General features: G+C 35.8%; 2 protein-coding genes across 27 annotated transcripts in view; both read left to right on the top strand.

The window, feature by feature from the left end:
* The window catches only part of LOC113653753 (interferon-induced very large GTPase 1-like), an 859,689-nt gene that overhangs the window by 174,466 nt on the left and 661,916 nt on the right, over window positions 1-23,307 (top strand). The gene's annotated exons all lie outside the window — the stretch shown is intronic.
* LOC113661809 (alpha-tectorin-like) overlaps window positions 1-23,307 on the top strand; it is a 113,872-nt gene that overhangs the window by 4,573 nt on the left and 85,992 nt on the right. For 4 of the 25 annotated variants that reach the window (XM_047816184.1, XM_047816183.1, XM_047816182.1 and 1 more), the window contains exons 4-27: window positions 2,491-2,520; window positions 2,924-2,953; window positions 4,571-4,597; window positions 5,154-5,183; window positions 5,342-5,371; window positions 6,684-6,713; window positions 7,693-7,722; window positions 7,965-7,994; window positions 8,786-8,815; window positions 9,219-9,248; window positions 10,866-10,892; window positions 11,430-11,459; window positions 11,618-11,647; window positions 13,441-13,470; window positions 14,436-14,465; window positions 14,708-14,737; window positions 15,598-15,627; window positions 15,868-15,897; window positions 16,640-16,666; window positions 16,910-16,939; window positions 17,363-17,389; window positions 17,543-17,572; window positions 22,889-22,918; window positions 23,171-23,197. In XM_047816184.1, coding sequence (XP_047672140.1) covers window positions 2,491-2,520; window positions 2,924-2,953; window positions 4,571-4,597; window positions 5,154-5,183; window positions 5,342-5,371; window positions 6,684-6,713; window positions 7,693-7,722; window positions 7,965-7,994; window positions 8,786-8,815; window positions 9,219-9,248; window positions 10,866-10,892; window positions 11,430-11,459; window positions 11,618-11,647; window positions 13,441-13,470; window positions 14,436-14,465; window positions 14,708-14,737; window positions 15,598-15,627; window positions 15,868-15,897; window positions 16,640-16,666; window positions 16,910-16,939; window positions 17,363-17,389; window positions 17,543-17,572; window positions 22,889-22,918; window positions 23,171-23,197 — 705 coding nt within the window. The remainder of the gene's footprint in view (window positions 1-2,490; window positions 2,521-2,923; window positions 2,954-4,570; window positions 4,598-5,153; window positions 5,184-5,341; window positions 5,372-6,683; window positions 6,714-7,692; window positions 7,723-7,964; window positions 7,995-8,785; window positions 8,816-9,218; window positions 9,249-10,865; window positions 10,893-11,429; window positions 11,460-11,617; window positions 11,648-13,440; window positions 13,471-14,435; window positions 14,466-14,707; window positions 14,738-15,597; window positions 15,628-15,867; window positions 15,898-16,639; window positions 16,667-16,909; window positions 16,940-17,362; window positions 17,390-17,542; window positions 17,573-22,888; window positions 22,919-23,170; window positions 23,198-23,307) is intronic. The other 21 variants (XM_047816200.1, XM_047816186.1, XM_047816190.1 and 18 more) reach the window with 21 other exon arrangements.

The following is a 23,307-nucleotide window of genomic DNA, read 5'->3' as shown; positions in this document are numbered from 1 at the left end:
TACAGTGTGGGAGTGTTACAGTGAGAGAGAGTTACACTGTGGGAGTGTTACAGTGAGAGAGTCTTACAGTGAGAGAGGGTTACACTGTGGGAGTGTTACAGTGAGAGAGTGTTACAGTGTGGGAGTGTTACAGTGAGAGAGAGTTACACTGTGGGAGTGTTACAGTGAGAGAGTCTTACAGTGAGAGAGGGTTACACTGTGGGAGTGTTACAGTGAGAGAGTGTTACAGTGAGAGAGCGTTACAGTGTGGGAGTGTTACAGTGAGAGAGAGTTACACTGTGGGAGTGTTACAGTGAGAGAGTGTTACAGTGAGAGAGCGTTACAGTGTGGGAGTGTTACAGTGAGAGAGTGTTACAGTGAGAGAGTGTTACAGTGAGAGAGTGTTACAGTGTGGGAGTGTTACAGTGAGAGAGTGTTACAGTGTGGGAGTGTTACAGTGTGGGAGTGTTACAGTGAGAGAGAGTTACACTGTGGGAGTGTTACAGTGATGTATTACACTGTGGGAGTGTTACAGAGAGAGAGTGTTACAGTGAGAGAGTGTTACAGTGAGAGAGTGTTACAGTGTGGGAGTGTTACAGAGAGAGAGTGTTACAGAGAGAGAGAGAGAGAGAGTGTTACAGTGTGGGAGTGTTACAGAGAGAGTTGCAGTGAGAGAGTGTTACACTGTGGGAGTGTTACAGAGAGAGAGAGTGTTACAGTGAGAGAGTGTTACAGTGAGAGAGTGTTACATTGTGGGAGTGTTACACTGTGGGAGTGTTACACTGTGGGAGTGTTACAGTGAGAGAGTGTTACAGTGAGAGAGTGTTACAGAGAGAGAGTGTTACAGTCAGAGAGTGTTACACTGTGGGAGTGTTACAGTGAGAGAGTGTTACACTGTGGGAGTGTTACAGTGAGAGAGAGTTACAGTGAGAGAGAGTTACAGTGAGAGAGTGTTACATTGTGGGAGTGTTACAGTGAGAGAGAGTTACAGTGAGAGAGTGTTACAGTGTGGGAGAGTTACAGTGAGAGAGAGTTACAGTGAGAGAGTGTTACAGTGTGGCAGAGTTACAGTGAGAGAGAGTTACAGTGAGAGAGTGTTACACTGTGGGAGTGTTACAGTGAGAGAGTGTTACAGTGAGAGAGTGTTACAGAAAGAGAGTGTTACAGAGAGAGAGTGTTACAGAGAGAGAGAGTTACAGTGAGAGAGTGTTACAGAGAGAGAGTGTTACAGTGAGAGAGTGTTACAGTGAGAGAGTGTTACAGAGAGAGAGAGTGTTACAGTGTGGGAGTGTTACAGTGAGAGAGTGTTACAGAGAGAGAGTTACAGTGAGAGAGTGTTACACTGTGGGAGTGTTACAGAGAGAGAGAGTGTTACAGTGAGAGAGTGTTACAGTGAGAGAGTGTTACAGTGAGAGAGTGTTACAGTGAGAGAGTGTTACAGAGAGAGAGTGTTACACTGTGGGAGTGTTACACTGTGAGAGTGTTACAGTGAGAGAGTGTTACAGTGAGAGAGTGTTACAGTGAGAGAGTGTTACACTGTGGGAGTGTTACACTGTGGGAGTGTTACAGTGTGGGAGTGTTACAGTGAGAGAGTGTTACAGTGAGAGAGTGTTACACTGACATATTAGAGTTTGAGTATTACACAATGGAGTCTTACAGTAAAAGTATACTACATTGAGGAGCTTTTACAGTTAAAGTGTATTTGAATTAAGAATTATTACAGAGATACAGCGATGTTACACTTATGCAGTCATGTGTCATTAATGTAAACTTTATGCAGTGAATCAAAAGACTAGAAAATAACACAGAAATGAAATTCAGTGTAGATGTTATATCCTAAGAAATTAAACTATATTTCATTTTTCACAGAAAACAAGCAAACAAACAAACAAATAAATAAATAACTTTTTTTGCTTGCTTGTGTGTGTGTTTGGGACATTAATCTGTTGAGTGATAAATTTATTACTTGATTGACACATTGACCCACAAACACAGCTGAAAATAATAATAAACACAGCAGACACAAAAATCCATAGAGTACATTATATTACTGTAAAACGTCAAAGGCACTATTTGTTACTATAAACCTCATTCAGTGACAATACAATATTTAGCCTTATTAATCCACATCAGAGGGACAGCTCTTGTTGGACGGTTGGGGGACAAAGTTAGGGATTACAGATTAAGATGGTTTGGATATATTCAGAGGAGGGAGAGTGAGAGTGACATGAAGCTGCCAGGCAGGAGACAAAGAGGAAGGCCAAAAAGGAGGTATATAGATGTAATTAATAAGGATATGAGTGGGTGTGGGTGCAAGTGTTAATGATGTAGAAGATAGGGATAGGTGGGGAGAGATGATTCCCTGTGGCGACCCCTGCAGGGAAAAGCCGAAAGAAGAAGAAGAAGAAGAAGAAGAAGAAGAAGAAGAAGAAGAAGAAGAAGAAGTTATTTTAAACTGTATGAAGTCCCATCACATATAATTAATTTCAACTTTGTGTTGTTTTTTTTTAGCAGATCATGTAACTACTATCCAAACAACAGGTAAATACATTTTATATATAAACCCTTAGGCTCCAAAAACTAATCTGTTAGATTTGAGACAATAATCCAAACCTTATGTAGAATAGTTAAATGATGCTTAAGTAAAGAGCAAATGACCTAAAACTAAACGACTAAACACCCCCTTAACAATCAATATCACTAACACCACATTATATTATTTTAGATTGTATGAAGTCCCATTATATATAATTAATGTAAACACATTGTGTTGTGTCCCATTTTATATGTTAAGCATTAAAAAAGATACGTTATTTATTTATTTATTGTTGATCCATAAAGTGATTCAGTTTATTAATTGACTGACATGTTAAATTTTAAAATAAAACTTTGGCACAAAAGTAAAGGTTATAAATAATGTAAACTTTATCTGGTTTGTTTCTAGCAGTGGACCTAAATACGGCCCAAGCAGCAGGTAATAATAATACTTCAGTGCTCCATTAACCAGCAATATTCCTACAGTTATATATACGATCTCGAATACGATCTCGATCTCAAATTACAAACACAGCTAAAAATAATAATAAACACAGTAGACACAAATATCCATAGAATACATTATGTTACTGTAAAACATTTAATTCAATTCAATTCAATTTTATTTATAAAGCATATTTAAAATCAGCCTGAGCTGGCCAAAGTGCTGTACATAGAGATAAAAGAAAAGGGAAAAAAGTAACATAAATATAAAAGAACACGTTACCAACAATTAAAAACACAGGAAAAGAGGTGTGTTTTTAACATGGATTTAAATTCGGCTAAAATAGAAGCAGTTCTGACTGGTGGTGGCAAGCTATTCCACATCTTAGGACCCGCAAACTGCGAAAGCTCGGTCTCCCCTGCGTTGTAGACAGGATCGTGGTACCAGTAAAAGATGACCATTTTGGGATCTAAGTGATCTGGAAGGATTGTACATAACGATCAAATCAGATAAATATTTGGTAGCTAGATTATTGAGAGCTTTGTAGATGAATAGCAGAATCTTGTATTCAATACAGTATCGGACAGGCAGCCACTGCAAAGAACGTAAGATTGGTGTAATATGGTCTCGTTTGTGGCTACCTGTGAGTAGACAGACTGCAGCATTTTGGACCATTTGAAGATGAGAGATGGAAAAGAGAGGTAACCCAGAGTACAAAGAATTACAGTAGTCAAGTCGAGTTGAGATAAAAGCGTGGATAATTCAATTCAATTCAAGTTTATTTGTATAGCATTTTTTTACAATTGACATTGTCTCAAAGCCGCTTTACACAACATAAACATAAAGCAACAGGTTGATATAAAGAATAATATAAAGATTAATAGGATACAAAATTCAAATCACTGTTTTAAAACTTTTCCTGCTTAAGAAAGGTTTGACTTTAGCTAACCTGTGAATGTGAAAGGAGCTGGTACTAACTATAGTGTTGATTTGTTTGTCTAATTTAAGGCCATTATCAAGGTGAGATCCTAGATTTTTAACATCAGAATTAAGATAAGGAGTAATAGTACCAAGTTTAATAGAAATTTCATCTGGGTGCTCTTTTGGCCCAAATTGAATGATTTGGGTTTTGTCATCATTAAGTATCATGAAATTATTTGTAATCCACAATTTGAGTTCTTGCAGGCAAGCCTCCAATCTCTTGTATGCCGAGTTATCTTTGCGTTTAATAGGTATATAAAGTTGTGTGTCATCCGCATAGCAGTGATAGGACACCCCAAATTTGTGCATAATTGATCCCAGAGGTAACATATACAGCGAAAACAATACCAGTGCTAAGATCGATCCTTGGGGTACACCACAGGTGACGTGAGCCACCGAGGATAAATAGACACCTAAATTGACTGTAAATCTTCTGTTTGACAAAAAGAATTGGAACCATTTCAATACTGTACCAGTGATACCAGTCGAATATTCAAAGGCACTATTTGTTACTTATAAACTCATATAACCTCATTCAGTGAAAATACAATAGTTAGCCTCATTAATACAAGTTGTTATTTTAAACTGTATGAAGTCCCATTACAAATAATTAATTTCAACCTTGTGCAGATCGTGTAACTACTATCCAAACAACAGGTAAGTACATTTCAACTTCAACTGTGTCTCTTAACATATGACAATATAAACATTTATCAATTAATTTCTTGGAGCCTAAGTTTATATATATATATATATATATATATATATATATATATATATATATATATATATATATATATGAATCCTTGGGCTCCAAAAACTAATCTATTAGATTTGAGATAATAATCCAACCTTTATGTAGAATGGATGTACATGATGCTTAAATTACAGCACAAATGACCTAAAACTAAATGACTGAACACCCCCTCGACCATGAATATCACTACCACCACATTATATATTTTAGATTGTATTGTATGGAACATTGTGTTGTGTTCCATTTTATATGTTAAGCATTAAAAAAATACTTTATTTTTATATTATTTATTTATTTATTTATTTATTTATTTATTTATTTATTTATTTATTTGTGTCTGTTGACCTATAAAGTGATTCAGTTTATTAATTGATTGACATGTTAAAAGTTAAAATAAAACTTTGGCACAAAAGTAAAGGTTATAATTAATGTAAACTTTATCTGGTTTGTTTCTAGTAGTGGAACTAAATACGGACCAATCAATAGGTAAGTAAATTCAAATCAATTTTATCTGCATGACATTACAATTCTCATTGTGATAAATATAAACTCATAAATTCCTATGTTTTTTTTTTGTTTGTTTAATGTTGGCACAGTGAGAGAATATTATAGAGTAATGTAAACTTTATCTGGTTTGTTTCTAGCAGTGGACCCAAATACGGCCCAATCAACAGGTAATAATAATACTTCAGTGCTCCATTAACCAGCAATATTCCTACAGTTTTATATACGATCTCAAAACGACTGAACACCCCCTCGACCATGAATATCACTAATTTTAGATTGTATGAAGTCCCATTATATATAATTAATGTAAACCTTTTGTGTTGTGTTCTTTTCAGTGGCCCACAATAGTAGCCAATCAACAGATAAAGAAATGTTTAATTCCAATGATGGTTGTAAACCTTATGCAGTGGAACAAACAACAGGGGAAACAATGTATAAGCACAATACAGTTTAGATTTTATATGTTAACCCTCGTATTTTCCTTGGGTCTATCTGACCCTGCTGGAAGGTTTAATGAAAGTTTAATGTGTCATAACTTGGGTTTCCTTCAACATATTTGCCTGAAATTTATCAGGATTGTTCCAAATTGTGAACTTTGCAAGTAAAATTAATTTTGTTTATTTTCCTTGAACTGTGTTGCTTGAAATTCCATTTTGGTTTCTCCAGGGTCAGTTGGACCCGGCCACATTTAATGTGGAAATAGGTCACACTTTTGCCCTTTTCAGCGCAATGAACATACATATAGACACAAAAATGCACGCATAAAATGTGAAATTATGCCATGTTTTTGAGTAGGGGGTATGTGTGTGTGTGTGTGTGTGTGTGTGTGTGTGTGTGTGTGTGTGTGTGTAGCCTGTTGTTGGTTGATTCGATGACATCTGGTGGGCAAAATAGATATTACACACCGAATGGTGATCGTTGTAGAATTTTTGATTTATAAGCATTCAAGTCAATTTGACCTGAAAATAAAAAAAACAGCTTTTATTATTTGCTGACATAAAAAATGTCAAAATGGTTTCAAAACAATCTCCTGCTCTTGAAATATACCAGTCTGTAATTGTGCATTAACTTTTGTGCCTCTATAGTGAAAAATACAAAATTTCCCTTTTTTTTATTTTTTTACTAAAAAAATGAGTCATTTTTGTATATAAATAAGGGTTATTATCCCAAATATATAAATATTTTTATGTAAAACATATGTTAATATGTTGGAAACAAGTATGACTAAAAAGGTGAAACTAAATGGCTATCGTATATACTTTTTTTAAGCAGTCAAAACAGAAAAAGTCAAGTTGACTAAGCATTAATAATATACTTTACATTTATTTATTTATTTATTTATTTATTTATTTATTTGTGTCTGTTGACCTATAAAGTGATTCAGTTTATTAATTGATTTACATGTTAAAAGTTAAAATAAAACTTTGGCACAAAAGTAAATGTTATAATTAATGTAAACTTTATCTGTTTTGTTTCTAGTAGTGGAACTAAATACGGCCCAATCAATAGGTAAGTAATTTCAAGTTAATTTTATCTGCATGACATTACAATTCTCATTGTAATAAATATAAACTAATGAATTCCTATGTTTTTTGTTTGTTTGTTTAAAGTTTAATGTGTCATAACTTGGGTTTCCATCAACATATTTGCCTGAAATTGTTCCAAATTATGAACTTTGCAAGTAAAATTAATTTTGTCTATTTTCCTCGAACTGTGTTGCTTGAATTTCCGTTTTGGTTTGTCCAGGGTCAGTTGGACCCGGCCACATTTAGTGTGGAAATAGGTCACACTTTTTCCCTTTTCAGCGCAATGAACATACATATAGACACAAAAATGCACGCATAAAATGTCCACTAACACACGCACCCAAAACACACACACACACACACAGAGACACGCGTACACACACACACACACACACACACACACACACACACACACACACACTTATTTGTTTTCTCTCTCTTATTTATACATTTAGTTGCATCAGTCAGTTTTGTCCTGGAGATATGCTGAGTAATATGTGACATTTATCAGTCAGTGGTTATCCAAAATAATATTTAATAATTTCTGCTAATTTTACTCAAAAACATGGCATAATTTCATAAGTTTTATCGTTCATAAATTAAGTATACTAAAAAAAGGAGTGTAAAAGAAGTTTTAATCACATGAAATTATGCCATGTTTTTGAGTAGGGGGTATATGTGTGTGTGTGTGTGTGTGTGTGTGTGTGTGTGTGTGTGTGTGTGTGTGTGTATGTGTGTGCAAAACATATGCGTATTTGTGTCTGTTGACGTGTAAAGTGATTCAGTTTATTAATTGATTGACATGTTAAAAGTTAAAATAAAACTTTGGCACAAAAGTAAATGTTATAATTAATGTAAACTTTATCTGGTTTGTTTCTAGCAGTGGACCTTTTTTTTGTTTAATGTTGGCACAGTGAGAGAATATTATAGAGTAATGTAAACTTTATCTGGTTTGTTTCTAGCAGTGGACCCAAATACGGCCCAATCAACAGGTAATAATAATACTTCAGTGCTCCATTAATCAGCAATATTCCTACAGTTATACATACGATCTCGAATACGATCTCGATCTCAAATTACAAACACAGCTAAAAATAATAATAAACACAGTAGACACAAATATCCATAGAGTACATTATATTACTGTAAGATGTTTAATTCAATTCAATTAATAAAACTTTGGCACAAAAGTAAATGTTATAATTAATGTAAACTTTATCTGGTTTGTTTCTAGTACTGTACCCAAGTACCACCCAATCAACAGGTAAATAAATCCAAATCAATTTTATCTGCATGACATTACAATTCTCATTGTAATAAATATAAACTCATAAATTATTCCTATATTATTTTTGTTTGTTTAATGTTGGCACAGTGAGAGAATATTATAGAGAGCCATTATTACAGTGAGAGAACATTATTGTAAATTGATTTAATTTGGACCAACAGAAGACCAATTATAATAATACTTCAGTGCTCCATTAACCAGCAATATTCCTAAAGTTATATATACGATCTCAAATACCTCAAATACAAACATAGATAAAAATAATAATAAACACAGTAGACACAAATATCCATAGAGTACATTATATTACTGTAAAACTTCAAAGGCACTATTTGTTACTATAAACCTCATTCAGTGACAATACAATATTTAGCCTTATTAATCCACATCAGAGGGACAGCTCATGTTGGATGTTTGGGGGACAAAGTTAGGGAGTACAGATTAAGATGGTTTGGATATATTCAGAGGAGGGAGAGTGAGAGTGACATGAAGCTGCCAGGCAGGAGACAAAGAGGAAGGCCAAAAAGGAGGTATATGGATGTAATTAATAAGGATATGAGTGGGTGTGGGTGCAAGTGTTAATGATGTAGAAGATAGGGATAGGTGGGGAGAGATGATTCCCTGTGGCGACCCCTGCAGGGAAAAGCCGAAAGAAGAAGAAGAAGAAGAAGAAGAAGAAGAAGAAGAAGAAGAAGAAGAAGTTATTTTAAACTGTATGAAGTCCCATCACATATAATTAATTTCAACTTTGTGTTGTTTTTTTTTAGCAGATCATGTAACTACTATCCAAACAACAGGTAAATACATTTTATATATAAACCCTTAGGCTCCAAAAACTAATCTGTTAGATTTGAGACAATAATCCAAACCTTATGTAGAATAGTTAAATGATGCTTAAGTAAAGAGCAAATGACCTAAAACTAAACGACTAAACACCCCCTTAACAATCAATATCACTAACACCACATTATATTATTTTAGATTGTATGAAGTCCCATTATATATAATTAATGTAAACACATTGTGTTGTGTCCCATTTTATATGTTAAGCATTAAAAAAGATACGTTATTTATTTATTTATTGTTGATCCATAAAGTGATTCAGTTTATTAATTGACTGACATGTTAAATTTTAAAATAAAACTTTGGCACAAAAGTAAAGGTTATAAATAATGTAAACTTTATCTGGTTTGTTTCTAGCAGTGGACCTAAATACGGCCCAAGCAGCAGGTAATAATAATACTTCAGTGCTCCATTAACCAGCAATATTCCTACAGTTATATATACGATCTCGAATACGATCTCGATCTCAAATTACAAACACAGCTAAAAATAATAATAAACACAGTAGACACAAATATCCATAGAATACATTATGTTACTGTAAAACATTTAATTCAATTCAATTCAATTTTATTTATAAAGCATATTTAAAATCAGCCTGAGCTGGCCAAAGTGCTGTACATAGAGATAAAAGAAAAGGGAAAAAAGTAACATAAATATAAAAGAACACGTTACCAACAATTAAAAACACAGGAAAAGAGGTGTGTTTTTAACATGGATTTAAATTCGGCTAAAATAGAAGCAGTTCTGACTGGTGGTGGCAAGCTATTCCACATCTTAGGACCCGCAAACTGCGAAAGCTCGGTCTCCCCTGCGTTGTAGACAGGATCGTGGTACCAGTAAAAGATGACCATTTTGGGATCTAAGTGATCTGGAAGGATTGTACATAACGATCAAATCAGATAAATATTTGGTAGCTAGATTATTGAGAGCTTTGTAGATGAATAGCAGAATCTTGTATTCAATACAGTATCGGACAGGCAGCCACTGCAAAGAACGTAAGATTGGTGTAATATGGTCTCGTTTGTGGCTACCTGTGAGTAGACAGACTGCAGCATTTTGGACCATTTGAAGATGAGAGATGGAAAAGAGAGGTAACCCAGAGTACAAAGAATTACAGTAGTCAAGTCGAGTTGAGATAAAAGCGTGGATAATTCAATTCAATTCAAGTTTATTTGTATAGCATTTTTTTACAATTGACATTGTCTCAAAGCCGCTTTACACAACATAAACATAAAGCAACAGGTTGATATAAAGAATAATATAAAGATTAATAGGATACAAAATTCAAATCACTGTTTTAAAACTTTTCCTGCTTAAGAAAGGTTTGACTTTAGCTAACCTGTGAATGTGAAAGGAGCTGGTACTAACTATAGTGTTGATTTGTTTGTCTAATTTAAGGCCATTATCAAGGTGAGATCCTAGATTTTTAACATCAGAATTAAGATAAGGAGTAATAGTACCAAGTTTAATAGAAATTTCATCTGGGTGCTCTTTTGGCCCAAATTGAATGATTTGGGTTTTGTCATCATTAAGTATCATGAAATTATTTGTAATCCACAATTTGAGTTCTTGCAGGCAAGCCTCCAATCTCTTGTATGCCGAGTTATCTTTGCGTTTAATAGGTATATAAAGTTGTGTGTCATCCGCGTAGCAGTGATAGGACACCCCAAATTTGTGCATAATTGATCCCAGAGGTAACATATACAGCGAAAACAATACCAGTGCTAAGATCGATCCTTGGGGTACACCACAGGTGACGTGAGCCACCGAGGATAAATAGACACCTAAATTGACTGTAAATCTTCTGTTTGACAAAAAGGATTGGAACCATTTCAATACTGTACCAGTGATACCAGTCGAATATTCAAAGGCACTATTTGTTACTTATAAACTCATATAACCTCATTCAGTGAAAATACAATAGTTAGCCTCATTAATACAAGTTGTTATTTTAAACTGTATGAAGTCCCATTACAAATAATTAATTTCAACCTTGTGCAGATCGTGTAACTACTATCCAAACAACAGGTAAGTACATTTCAACTTCAACTGTGTCTCTTAACATATGACAATATAAACATTTATCAATTAATTTCTTGGAGCCTAAGTTATATATATATATATATATATATATATATATATATATATATATATATATATATATATATATATGAATCCTTGGGCTCCAAAAACTAATCTATTAGATTTGAGATAATAATCCAACCTTTATGTAGAATGGATGTACATGATGCTTAAATTACAGCACAAATGACCTAAAACTAAATGACTGAACACCCCCTCGACCATGAATATCACTACCACCACATTATATATTTTAGATTGTATTGTATGGAACATTGTGTTGTGTTCCATTTTATATGTTAAGCATTAAAAATATACTTTATTTTTATATTATTTATTTATTTATTTATTTATTTATTTGTGTCTGTTGACCTATAAAGTGATTCAGTTTATTAATTGATTGACATGTTAAAAGTTAAAATAAAACTTTGGCACAAAAGTAAAGGTTATAATTAATGTAAACTTTATCTGGTTTGTTTCTAGTAGTGGAACTAAATACGGACCAATCAATAGGTAAGTAAATTCAAATCAATTTTATCTGCATGACATTACAATTCTCATTGTGATAAATATAAACTCATAAATTCCTATGTTTTTTTTTTGTTTGTTTAATGTTGGCACAGTGAGAGAATATTATAGAGTAATGTAAACTATATCTGGTTTGTTTCTAGCAGTGGACCCAAATACGGCCCAATCAACAGGTAATAATAATACTTCAGTGCTCCATTAACCAGCAATATTCCTACAGTTTTATATACGATCTCAAAACGACTGAACACCCCCTCGACCATGAATATCACTAATTTTAGATTGTATGAAGTCCCATTATATATAATTAATGTAAACCTTTTGTGTTGTGTTCTTTTCAGTGGCCCACAATAGTAGCCAATCAACAGATAAAGAAATGTTTAATTCCAATGATGGTTGTAAACCTTATGCAGTGGAACAAACAACAGGGGAAACAATGTATAAGCACAATACAGTTTAGATTTTATATGTTAACCCTCGTATTTTCCTTGGGTCTATCTGACCCTGCTGGAAGGTTTAATGAAAGTTTAATGTGTCATAACTTGGGTTTCCTTCAACATATTTGCCTGAAATTTATCAGGATTGTTCCAAATTGTGAACTTTGCAAGTAAAATTAATTTTGTTTATTTTCCTTGAACTGTGTTGCTTGAAATTCCATTTTGGTTTCTCCAGGGTCAGTTGGACCCGGCCACATTTAATGTGGAAATAGGTCACACTTTTGCCCTTTTCAGCGCAATGAACATACATATAGACACAAAAATGCACGCATAAAATGTCCACTAACACATGCACCCAAAACACACACACACACACACACACACACACATTGGGCATTGCATTTCATTAGGTCTCCAGAAAAAAAAGCCAAACATTTGTAAATATTTCACACATTTGATATGCCTGTGCCTAGCAGAGGACAAAATATGATCTACCAAAATGATGCTACACACACACACACACAGACACGCGTACACACACACACACACACACACACACACACACACACACATTTGTTTTCTCTCTCTTATTTATACATTTAGTTGCATCACTCAGCTTTGTCCTGGGGATATGCTGAGTAATATGTGACATTTATCAGTCAGTGGTTATCCAGAATAATATTTAACCATTTCTGCTAATTTTGCTCAAAAACATGGCATAATTTCATAAGTTTTATCGTTCATAAATTAAGTATACTAAAAAAAGGAGTGTAAAAGAAGTTTTAATCACATGAAATTATGCCATGTTTTTGAGTAGGGGGTATGTGTGTGTGTGTGTGTGTGTGTGTGTGTGTGTGTGTGTGTGTGTGTGTGTGTGTGTGTGTGTAGCCTGTTGTTGGTTGATCCGATGACATCTGGTGGGCAAAATAGATATTACACACCGAATGGTGATCGTTGTAGAATTTTTGATTTATAAGCATTCAAGTCAATTTGACCTGAAAATAAAAAAAAAACAGCTTTTATTATTTGCTGACATAAAAAATGTCAAAATGGTTTCAAAACAATCTCCTGCTCTTGAAATATACCAGTCTGTAATTGTGCATTAACTTTTGTGCCTCTATAGTGAAAAATACAAAATTTCCCTTTTTTTTATTTTTTTACTAAAAAAATGAGTCATTTTTGTATATAAATAAGGGTTATTATCCCAAATATATAAATATTTTTATGCAAAACATATGTTAATATGTTGGAAACAAGTATGACTAAAAAGGTGAAACTAAATGGCTATCGTATATACTTTTTTTAAGCAGTCAAAACAGAAAAAGTCAAGTTGACTAAGCATTAATAATATACTTTACATTTATTTATTTATTTATTTATTTATTTATTTATTTATTTATTTATTTGTGTCTGTTGACCTATAAAGTGATTCAGTTTATTAATTGATTTACATGTTAAAAGTTAAAATAAAACTTTGGCACAAAAGTAAATGTTATAATTAATGTAAACTTTATCTGTTTTGTTTCTAGTAGTGGAACTAAATACGGCCCAATCAATAGGTAAGTAATTTCAAGTTAATTTTATCTGCATGACATTACAATTCTCATTGTAATAAATATAAACTAATGAATTCCTATGTTTTTTGTTTGTTTGTTTAAAGTTTAATGTGTCATAACTTGGGTTTCCATCAACATATTTGCCTGAAATTGTTCCAAATTATGAACTTTGCAAGTAAAATTAATTTTGTCTATTTTCCTCGAACTGTGTTGCTTGAATTTCCGTTTTGGTTTGTCCAGGGTCAGTTGGACCCAGCCACATTTAGTGTGGAAATAGGTCACACTTTCTCCCTTTTCAGCGCAATGAACATACATATAGACACAAAAATGCACGCATAAAATGTCCACTAACACACGCACCCAAAACACACACACACACACACACACACACAGAGAGACACGCGTACACACACACACACACACACACACACACACACTTATTTGTTTTCTCTCTCTTATTTATACATTTAGTTGCATCAGTCAGTTTTGTCCTGGAGATATGCTGAGTAATATGTGACATTTATCAGTCAGTGGTTATCCAAAATAATATTTAATAATTTCTGCTAATTTTACTCAAAAACATGGCATAATTTCATAAGTTTTATCGTTCATAAATTAAGTATACTAAAAAAAGGAGTGTAAAAGAAGTTTTAATCACATGAAATTATGCCATGTTTTTGAGTAGGGGGTATATGTGTGTGTGTGTGTGTGTGTGTGTGTGTGTGTGTGTGTGTGTATGTGTGTGCAAAACATATGCGTATTTGTGTCTGTTGACGTGTAAAGTGATTCAGTTTATTAATTGATTGACATGTTAAAAGTTAAAATAAAACTTTGGCACAAAAGTAAATGTTATAATTAATGTAAACTTTATCTGGTTTGTTTCTAGCAGTGGACCTTTTTTTTGTTTAATGTTGGCACAGTGAGAGAATATTATAGAGTAATGTAAACTTTATCTGGTTTGTTTCTAGCAGTGGACCCAAATACGGCCCAATCAACAGGTAATAATAATACTTCAGTGCTCCATTAATCAGCAATATTCCTACAGTTATACATACGATCTCGAATACGATCTCGATCTCAAATTACAAACACAGCTAAAAATAATAATAAACACAGTAGACACAAATATCCATAGAGTACATTATATTACTGTAAGATGTTTAATTCAATTCAATTAATAAAACTTTGGCACAAAAGTAAATGTTATAATTAATGTAAACTTTATCTGGTTTGTTTCTAGTACTGTACCCAAGTACGACCCAATCAACAGGTAAATAAATCCAAATCAATTTTATCTGCATGACATTACAATTCTCATTGTAATAAATATAAACTCATAAATTATTCCTATATTATTTTTGTTTGTTTAATGTTGGCACAGTGAGAGAATATTATAGAGAGCCATTATTACAGTGAGAGAACATTATTGTAAATTGATTTAATTTGGACCAACAGAAGACCAATTATAATAATACTTCAGTGCTCCATTAACCAGCAATATTCCTAAAGTTATATATACGATCTCAAATACCTCAAATACAAACATAGATAAAAATAATAATAAACACAGTAGACACAAATATCTATAGAGTACATTATATTACTGTAAAACTTCAAAGGCACTATTTGTTACTATAAACCTCATTCAGTGACAATACAATATTTAGCCTTATTAATCCACATCAGAGGGACAGCTCATGTTGGCAGTTTGGGGGACAAAGTTAGGGAGTACAGATTAAAATGGTTTGGATATATTCAGAGGAGGCAGAGTGAGAGTGACATGAAGCTGCCAGCCAGGAGACAAAGAGGAAGGCCAAAAAGGAGGTATATGGATGTAATTAATAAGGATATGAGTGGGTGTGGGTGCAAATGTTGATGATGTAGACGTGTCGTAAACCTTATTCAGTGAAACAAACAACAGGGGAAACAGTTCATAAGTACAATTCAGTTTAGATTTTATATGTTCAACATTAAAAATCTACTTTATTTATTTGTTTGTTTGTTTGTTTGTGTCTGTTGATCCATAAAGTGATTCAGTTTATTAATTGATTGACATGTTAAATGTTAATATCATTTTGCCACAGAAGTAAATGTTATAATTAATGTAAACTTTATCTGGTTTGTTTCTAGTAGTGTACCCAAGTACAACCCAATCAACAGGTAAGTAAATTCAAATCAATTTTATCTGCATGACATTACAATTCTCATTGTAATAAATATAAACTCACAAATAAAATATAATGAAAATGAAATAAAAATAAAACTTCAAAGGCACTATTTGTTACTATACACCTCATTCAGTGACAATACAATAGTTAGCCTTATTAATCCACTTTGTTATTGTAAACTGTAAGTCCCATTACATATAATTAATTTCAATTTTGTGGGGTTCTTTTGCAGCAGTGAATGTACCTACTATCTCAACAACAGGTAAATACATTTCAATTCCAACTGTGTATCTGAACATATGACAATATAAACACAATATAAACATTCATCTGTTTATTCCTTGGAGCCTAAGTTTATATATATATATATATATATATATATATATATATATATATATATATATAGACCCTTAGGCTCCTATAACTAATCTGTTAGATTTGAGACAATAATCCAAACCTCATGTGTAGAATAGTTAAATGATGCTTAAGTAAAAGAACAAAAGTAAAAGAACAAATGACCTAAAACTAAACGACTGAACACCCCCTTAACAATCAATACCACTAACACCACATTATATTATTTTAGATTGTATGAAGTCCCATTATATAATTAATGTAAACCTTTTGTGTTGTGTTCCTTTCAGTGGCCCACAATAGTAGCCAATCAACAGATAAAGAAATTTTATTTCAAATTTTAGCTATTGACGATATATAATATATAAATAATATAAACTCATAAATTCATTAATGATGGTCGTTAACCTTATGCAGTGAAACAAACAGCAGGGGAAACAATGCATAAGTACAATTCAGTTTAGATTTTATATGTTCAACATTAAAAATATACTTTATTTATTTGTTTGTTTGTTTGTTTGTTTGTGTCTGTTGATCCATAAAGTGATTCAGTTTATTAACTGATTGACATGTTAAATGTTAAAATATCATTTTGGCACAGAAGTAAATGTTATAATTAATGTAAACTTTATCTGGTTTGTTTCTGGCAGTGTACCCAAGTACGAGCCAATCAACAGGTAAATAAATCCAAATCAATTTTATCTGCATGACATTACAATTCTCATTGTAATAAATATAAACTCACAAATAAAATATAATGAAAACAAAATAAAAATAAAACTTTAAAGGCACTATTTGTTACTATAAGCCTCATTCAGTGACAATAAAATAGTTAGCCTTATTAATCCACGTTGTTATTGTAAACTGTATGAAGTCCCATTACATATAATTAATTTAAATTTTGTGGGGTTCTTTTGCAGCAGTGAATGTACCTACTATCTCAACAACAGGTAAATACATTTCAATTCCAACTGTGTATCTTAACATATGACAATATAAACACAATATAAACATTCATCTGTTTATTTCTTGGAGCCTAAGTTTATATATATATATATATATATATATATATATATATATATATATATATATATATATATATATATATATATACCCTTAATCTCCTATAACTAATCTGTAAACAATCAACAGGGGAAACAATGCATAAGTACAATTCAGTTTAGATTTTATATGTTCAACATTAAAAATATACTTTATTTAGTTTGTTTGTTTGTTTGTTTATTTATTTGTGTCTGTTGATCCATAAAGTGATTCATTTTATTAAATGATTTACATGTTAAATGTTAATATCATTTTGGCACAGAAGTAAATGTTATAATTAATGTAAACTTTATCTGGTTTGTTTCTGGCAGTGTACCCAAGTACGGCCCAATCAGCAGGTAAATAAATCCAAATCAATTTTATCTGCATGACATTACAATTCTCATTGTAATAAATATAAACTCATAAATTCCTATGGTTTTTTTTGTTTAATGTTGGCACAGTGAGAAAATATTATAGAGTAATGTAAACTTTATCTGGTTTGTTTCTAGCAGTGGACCCAAATACGGCCCAATCAACAGGTAATAATAATACTTCAGTGCTCCATTAACCAGCAATATTCCTACAGTTTTATATACGATCTCAAAACGACTGAACACCCACTCGACCATGAATATCACTAATTTTAGATTGTATGAAGTCCCATTATATATAATTAATGTACACCTTTTGTGTTGTGTTCCTTGCAGTGGCCCACAGTAGTAGCCAATCATCAGATAAAGAAATGTTTAATTCCAATTTTAACTATTGACAATATGTAATATATAAAGATATATACATATATAATATGAATATATAAAATAGAAACTCATAAATTCATTAATGATGCTTGAAACCTTATGCAGTGGAACAAAAAACAGGGGAAACAATGTACAAGTACAATACAGTTTAGATTTTATATGTTAACCCTCGTATTTTCCTTGGGTCTATCTGACCCTGCTGGAAGGTTTAATGAAAGTTTAATGTGTCATAACCTGGGTTCCTTTTCGAGGGAACTCGACACTGTGTCAGTGCGGACGCTATGTGAACGCTTCTGTGAGGAAGTTGTGTCTGAAGCTCTGTGTGCACACGTGCCATTTTAATGGCTCGGGAAGGACAAGTGACGGAGTGATTACGCACCAGCAAGTCCATATAAGGGCATCTATGTCACACTACTCCAGCTTCTTTGTCTTCAGGAAGCGCTCTGTGTATGTGTGTCAATTGTTTGTCCTGTCTGTCTAGTACAGGGAGAGAAAAATATATATTCTAGGGAATGCTAGGCGAGGAAACATTAATGTGTTGTAAAATAAGCATTTTAAGAGATGCGTGCATCCGTGCCACCACTTTATCACAAGGGACGACACGCACTCTCTTTGCGTGGTTTGTTTGGGAGAGGCACATGCCCGGTCGGCTCTCGAGGGAGTCGGCTTAGTGCAATGTGCGTACTCTCCGATCCCGACCTGGCTGTAATTCCCAGCTTCGGCTGCGGGTCGTTGTACGGTTAGCGGATATGGAGTAGGAGACGGGCCTTTCCCTCTCCCCTAACGCCGTTCGCTTGGTTTCGGTTTCGGGAGCTCGCGCTGCGATTTCTCCCAACCCGGAAGAGAGCATATTGCTTCCGTGTCGGGCTCTGAGGAGCTCGATGTGGGCGGGGAAGGGCTTCCCCCCCTCTGTATTTTCGCTGGTTGAATTAGCGGATATGGAGCAAGAGACGGGTTTTTCCCTTTCTCTTTCCCTCTCCCCTAACACCGTTCGCTCATTTTCGGTTTTGGGAGCTTGCGCTGCGATTTCTCCCAACCCGGAAGTTCGGCTTTCCGCGGCGGGCTCTGAGGAGCTCAATGTGGGCTGGGAGGGGCTTCCCCCCCCTCTGAATAGCCGACACAATCGGCTGCGTTCGAGGAGCTCTTTGAGGCGGTGACACACGCTATGTCTAAACTAAAATAAGATTGGCATGAAGAAAAAGTAAGTGTCGTCCGTTATAAGCTAAACGACCGCTGTCTGACTTCAGGCCACAGGCCACCTTCACGTGGGCGGCTGCCGTATTTTCCAGACCTCCATGCCGAGGTGTTGAGGTCTTGAAGAATTCCATTTTCAGCGCGTATTTTTTCAACACTTACGGGCTATCTCTCACCTACATCGCCCGCACCTGAAGGCGTTGCTGCCTTCAGGTGGTATCTGAGCTCCACCGAGCCACTGACTTTGCGGTCCGTGCTAAAAAGCAGACGGCCCGCTCCATAGGCGGTGCAATGGCTGCACTGGTTCCCACAGAGAGGCACCTGTGGCTCAATTTGACTAACATTAAAGATGAGGATATGTCCTCTCTCCTGGACACCTCGGCGTCACCTCAGGGCTTGTTCGGTGATGCAGTGAGTGCTGTCGTCGACAGGCACCAGAAGGTAAAATGCCAGTCAGCAACGTTCAGTGTTCCCTACTGCCTGCCCTGCCACCTCCGGTGTTTCAGGGAGCAGTGGGGTCTGTGTCTGCTCCTCCCCTCCCTAGGTTGGCACCTGCCAGTTTCAGGGCACCCGGGAGGTCTGCGCAAGGTTGACACCACTATCGGACAGCCAGGCAGCATGGAAACTTCTGCCAGGGGTGTCTCAGTGGGTCCTGGATACCGTAGAAAAAGGGGCGTGTCATTGTCGCAGGACTCTTTCAACGAACGCCTCGCTATCGGGCTGGGGAGCGGCCTAGGATGGCCATCCTGCCCAGGGTTTATGGGAGGGCCCCTATTTCTCATGGCACATAAACTGCCTAGAGACGAGGGCTGTGTTTCTAACACTTTCTTCCATGCCTCAGGGGCTGCCATGTCTTAGTACGGACAGACAGCACTGTGGTGGTTCCCCATATAAATCATCAAGGCGGTCTGCATTTGTGCCCCCGTTTTAGGTTGGCACAGCAGATTCTGCACTAGGTTCCTTTTGCTGAGAGCGATTTTCATCCCAGGGCATGCAAATAGGGAGGCAGACTTCCTGTCGAGGCAGGTGCTGAGGCCCGGGGAGGGGCGTAGATGCCATGAATGTCTCCAGCCCCACAGGGGGGAGCGACATTGGTGTGGACGTGGCCGGTGCGCCTCCCACCCGGTAGCTCTGCTCCTGCAAGCCCTAGCCAGAGTGCACCACGACCGGGTCAACCTTCTCCTTGTTGCCCCTCGTTGGCCTTCTTGAGTTGGTTCACGGTCCACCCTCCCGAACGGCACTCCATGGAGGTTCCTGTCAGGGAGAATCGCCTCTCTTGGGTGCAGGGGGTAATCCTACACCCCCACCCCAAGAGATGGAAGCTTTGGGTCTGGCCCCTGTGGGGGACCAGTTCCTAGAGGCAGGCCTCTCATCTGAGGTGACCAAAACTCTACTGAATGCCAGGGCTCCCTCCACTAGGAAGCTATATGCTCTGAAGTGGAGGCTTTTTCGCCTCTGGTGTGATGAACACAGTCAGAAACCAGTTCACTGACTGGTCGGTACAGTACTGGAGTTCCTGCAGTCTCTCTTTTCTCGGGGCTTGTCCCCATCTACTTTAAAGGTGTACATGGCCGCCATTGCTGCCAACCATGAACCTGTCCTCGGGGCCTCCTTGGCTTCCTGCGTGGTGTTAGGCGGCTGAGGCCTTCGTGCAGATCACGCCTTTTCTCCTGGGACCTCTCTGTGGTCCTGGAGGGGCTGCTGGAAGCCCTGTTTGAGCCCATGGAGTCAGCCTCTGAGAAGTTTCTGACCCTAAAGGTTCTGCTCCTAGCCTTGGCCTCTTTTCTGCACCCCAGGGCAGGATATGTCCCTATGGTGCCCAGGATGGCTGGCTGTCCAGTCAGGCCTCCTCTCCCCTGCCCCATGAGTCAGCGGAACAGGAGAGGCTGCATTTGCTTTGCCCACTAAGGGCGTTGAGGACTTATGTCCACCGCTCTAGCTTGTGGAATAACTCCTCCTCCCTTTTTATCTGTCTTGGGCCGGAATAAGCGGGCGTACTGGGTAGTGGAGGCCATTAGCTCAGGCCTATGAGGTGCACGGTCTTGCCTCGCCTCTCGGCATCAGGGCTAACTCCACTAGGGGTATTGCCTCATCCAGTGCCTTGGCCAGGGGTGTTCCCTTTGAAGATGTTTGTGTTGCGGCAGGTTCATCCTCTCCGCACACCTTTATCTGGTTCTATAACCTGGTCCTGCAGGGCCTTTGATGGTCTGTTCCCAGTCTGCTCGTGCTCTCTCATGGCCTCTGGCACAGTCATCGACCTGTGCGTGGCGACGTGATTATTGGCGTTCCCATAGTGTCAACACTGAAATAGCGTCGAGTTCCCTCGAAAGGGAACTACACTAGGTTACGTATATAACCCAGTTCCCTGAGAAGGGAACGAGACGCTGCATCGCTGGCCACGCCCTGGGCATCCTCTCGTGCTTCCTTCAGACAAATAGAAGCTGGAGTAGTGTGACGTAGATGCCCTTATATGGACTTGCTGGTGCATAATCACTCTGTCACGTGTCCTTCCCGAGCCATTAAAAGCGTTCCCATAGCGTCAGCACTGATGCAGCGTCTCGTTCCCTTCTCAGGGAACCAGGATACATACGTAACCTGGTGTAGTTTCCTCCCACATATTTGACTGAAATTTATCAGGATTGTTCCAAATTATGAACTTTGCAAGTAAAATTAATTTAGTCTATTTTCCTTGAACTGTGTTACTTGAATTTCCGTTTTGGTTTCTCCAGGGTCAGTTGGACCCGGCCACATTTAGTGCGGAAATAGGTCACACTTTTGCCCTTTTCAGTGCAATGAACATACATATAGACACAAAATGCACGCATAAAATGTCCACTAACACATGCACCCAAAACACACACACACACACACACACACACACACACACATTGGGCATTGCATTTCATTAGGCCTCCAGAAAAAAAAAGCCAAACATTTGTAAATATTTCACACATTTGATATGCCTGTGCCTAGCAGAGGACAAAATATGATCTACCAAAATGATGCTACACACACACACACACACACACACACATTTGTTTTCTCTCTCTTATTTATACATTTAGTTGCATCAGTCAGCTTTGTCCTGGAGATATGCTGAGTAATATGTGACATTTATCAGTCAGTGGTTATCCAAAATAATATTTAATCATTTCTGCTAATTTTACTCAAAAACATGGCATAATTTCATAAGGTTTATCGTTCATAAATTAAGTATACTTAAAAAAAAGGAGTGTAAAAGAAGTTTTTTAATCACTTGAAATTATGCCATGTTTTTGAGTAGGGTATGTGTATGTGTGTGTGTGTGTGTGTGTGTGTGTGTGTGTGTGTGTGTGTGTGTAGCCTGTTGTTGGTTGTTCAGATGACATTTGGTGGGCAAAATAGATATTACACACCGAATGGTGATCGTTGTAGAATTTTTTGATTCATAAGAATTCAAGTCAATTTGACCTGAAAATAAAAAAAAACAGCTTTTATTATTTGCTGACATAAAAAATTGTCAAAATAGTTTCAAAAGAATCTCCTGCCCTTGAAATATACCAGCCTGTAATTGTGCATCAACTTGTGTGCCTCTATAGTGAAAATAATACAAAATTTCTATTTTTTTAATAAAAAATGAGGAATTTTTGTATATAAATAAGGTTTATTATACCAAATATATAAATATTTTTTTTGCAAAACATATGTTATGTTGGAAACAAGAATGACTAAAAAGGTGAAACTAAATGGCTATTGTAATATACTTTACATTTATTTATTTATTCATTTATTTATTTATTTGTGTCTGTTGACCTATAAAGTGATTCAGTTTATTAATTGCTTGACATGTTAAAAGTTAAAATAAAACTTTGGCACAAAAGTAAATGTTATAATTAATGTAAACTTTATCTGGTTTGTTTCTAGCAGTGGACCTAAATACGGCCCAATCAACAGGTAATAATAATACTTCAGTGCTCCATTAACCAGCAATATTCCTACAGTTATACATACGATCTCGAATACGATCTCGATCTCAAATTATAAACACAGCTAAAAATAATAATAAACACAGTAGACACAAATATCCATAGAGTACATTATATTATTGTAAAATGTTTAATTCAATTCAATTAAATTTTATTAATAAAACTTTGGCACAAAAGTAAATGTTATAATTAATGTAAACTGTATCTGGTTTGTTTCTAGTGTACCCAAGTACGAGCCAATCAACAGGTAAATAAATCCAAATCAATTTTATCTGCATGACATTACAATTCTCATTGTAATAAATATAAACTCATAAATTATTCCTATATTATTTTTGTTTGTTTAATGTTGGCACA

This window comes from Tachysurus fulvidraco, chromosome 7, assembly GCF_022655615.1.
Source record: "Tachysurus fulvidraco isolate hzauxx_2018 chromosome 7, HZAU_PFXX_2.0, whole genome shotgun sequence".
NCBI classification, from domain to species: Eukaryota; Metazoa; Chordata; class Actinopteri; order Siluriformes; family Bagridae; genus Tachysurus; species Tachysurus fulvidraco.
The sequence above is the reverse complement of the archived record's forward strand: the minus strand, read 5'-3'. Positions and strand labels throughout refer to the sequence as shown.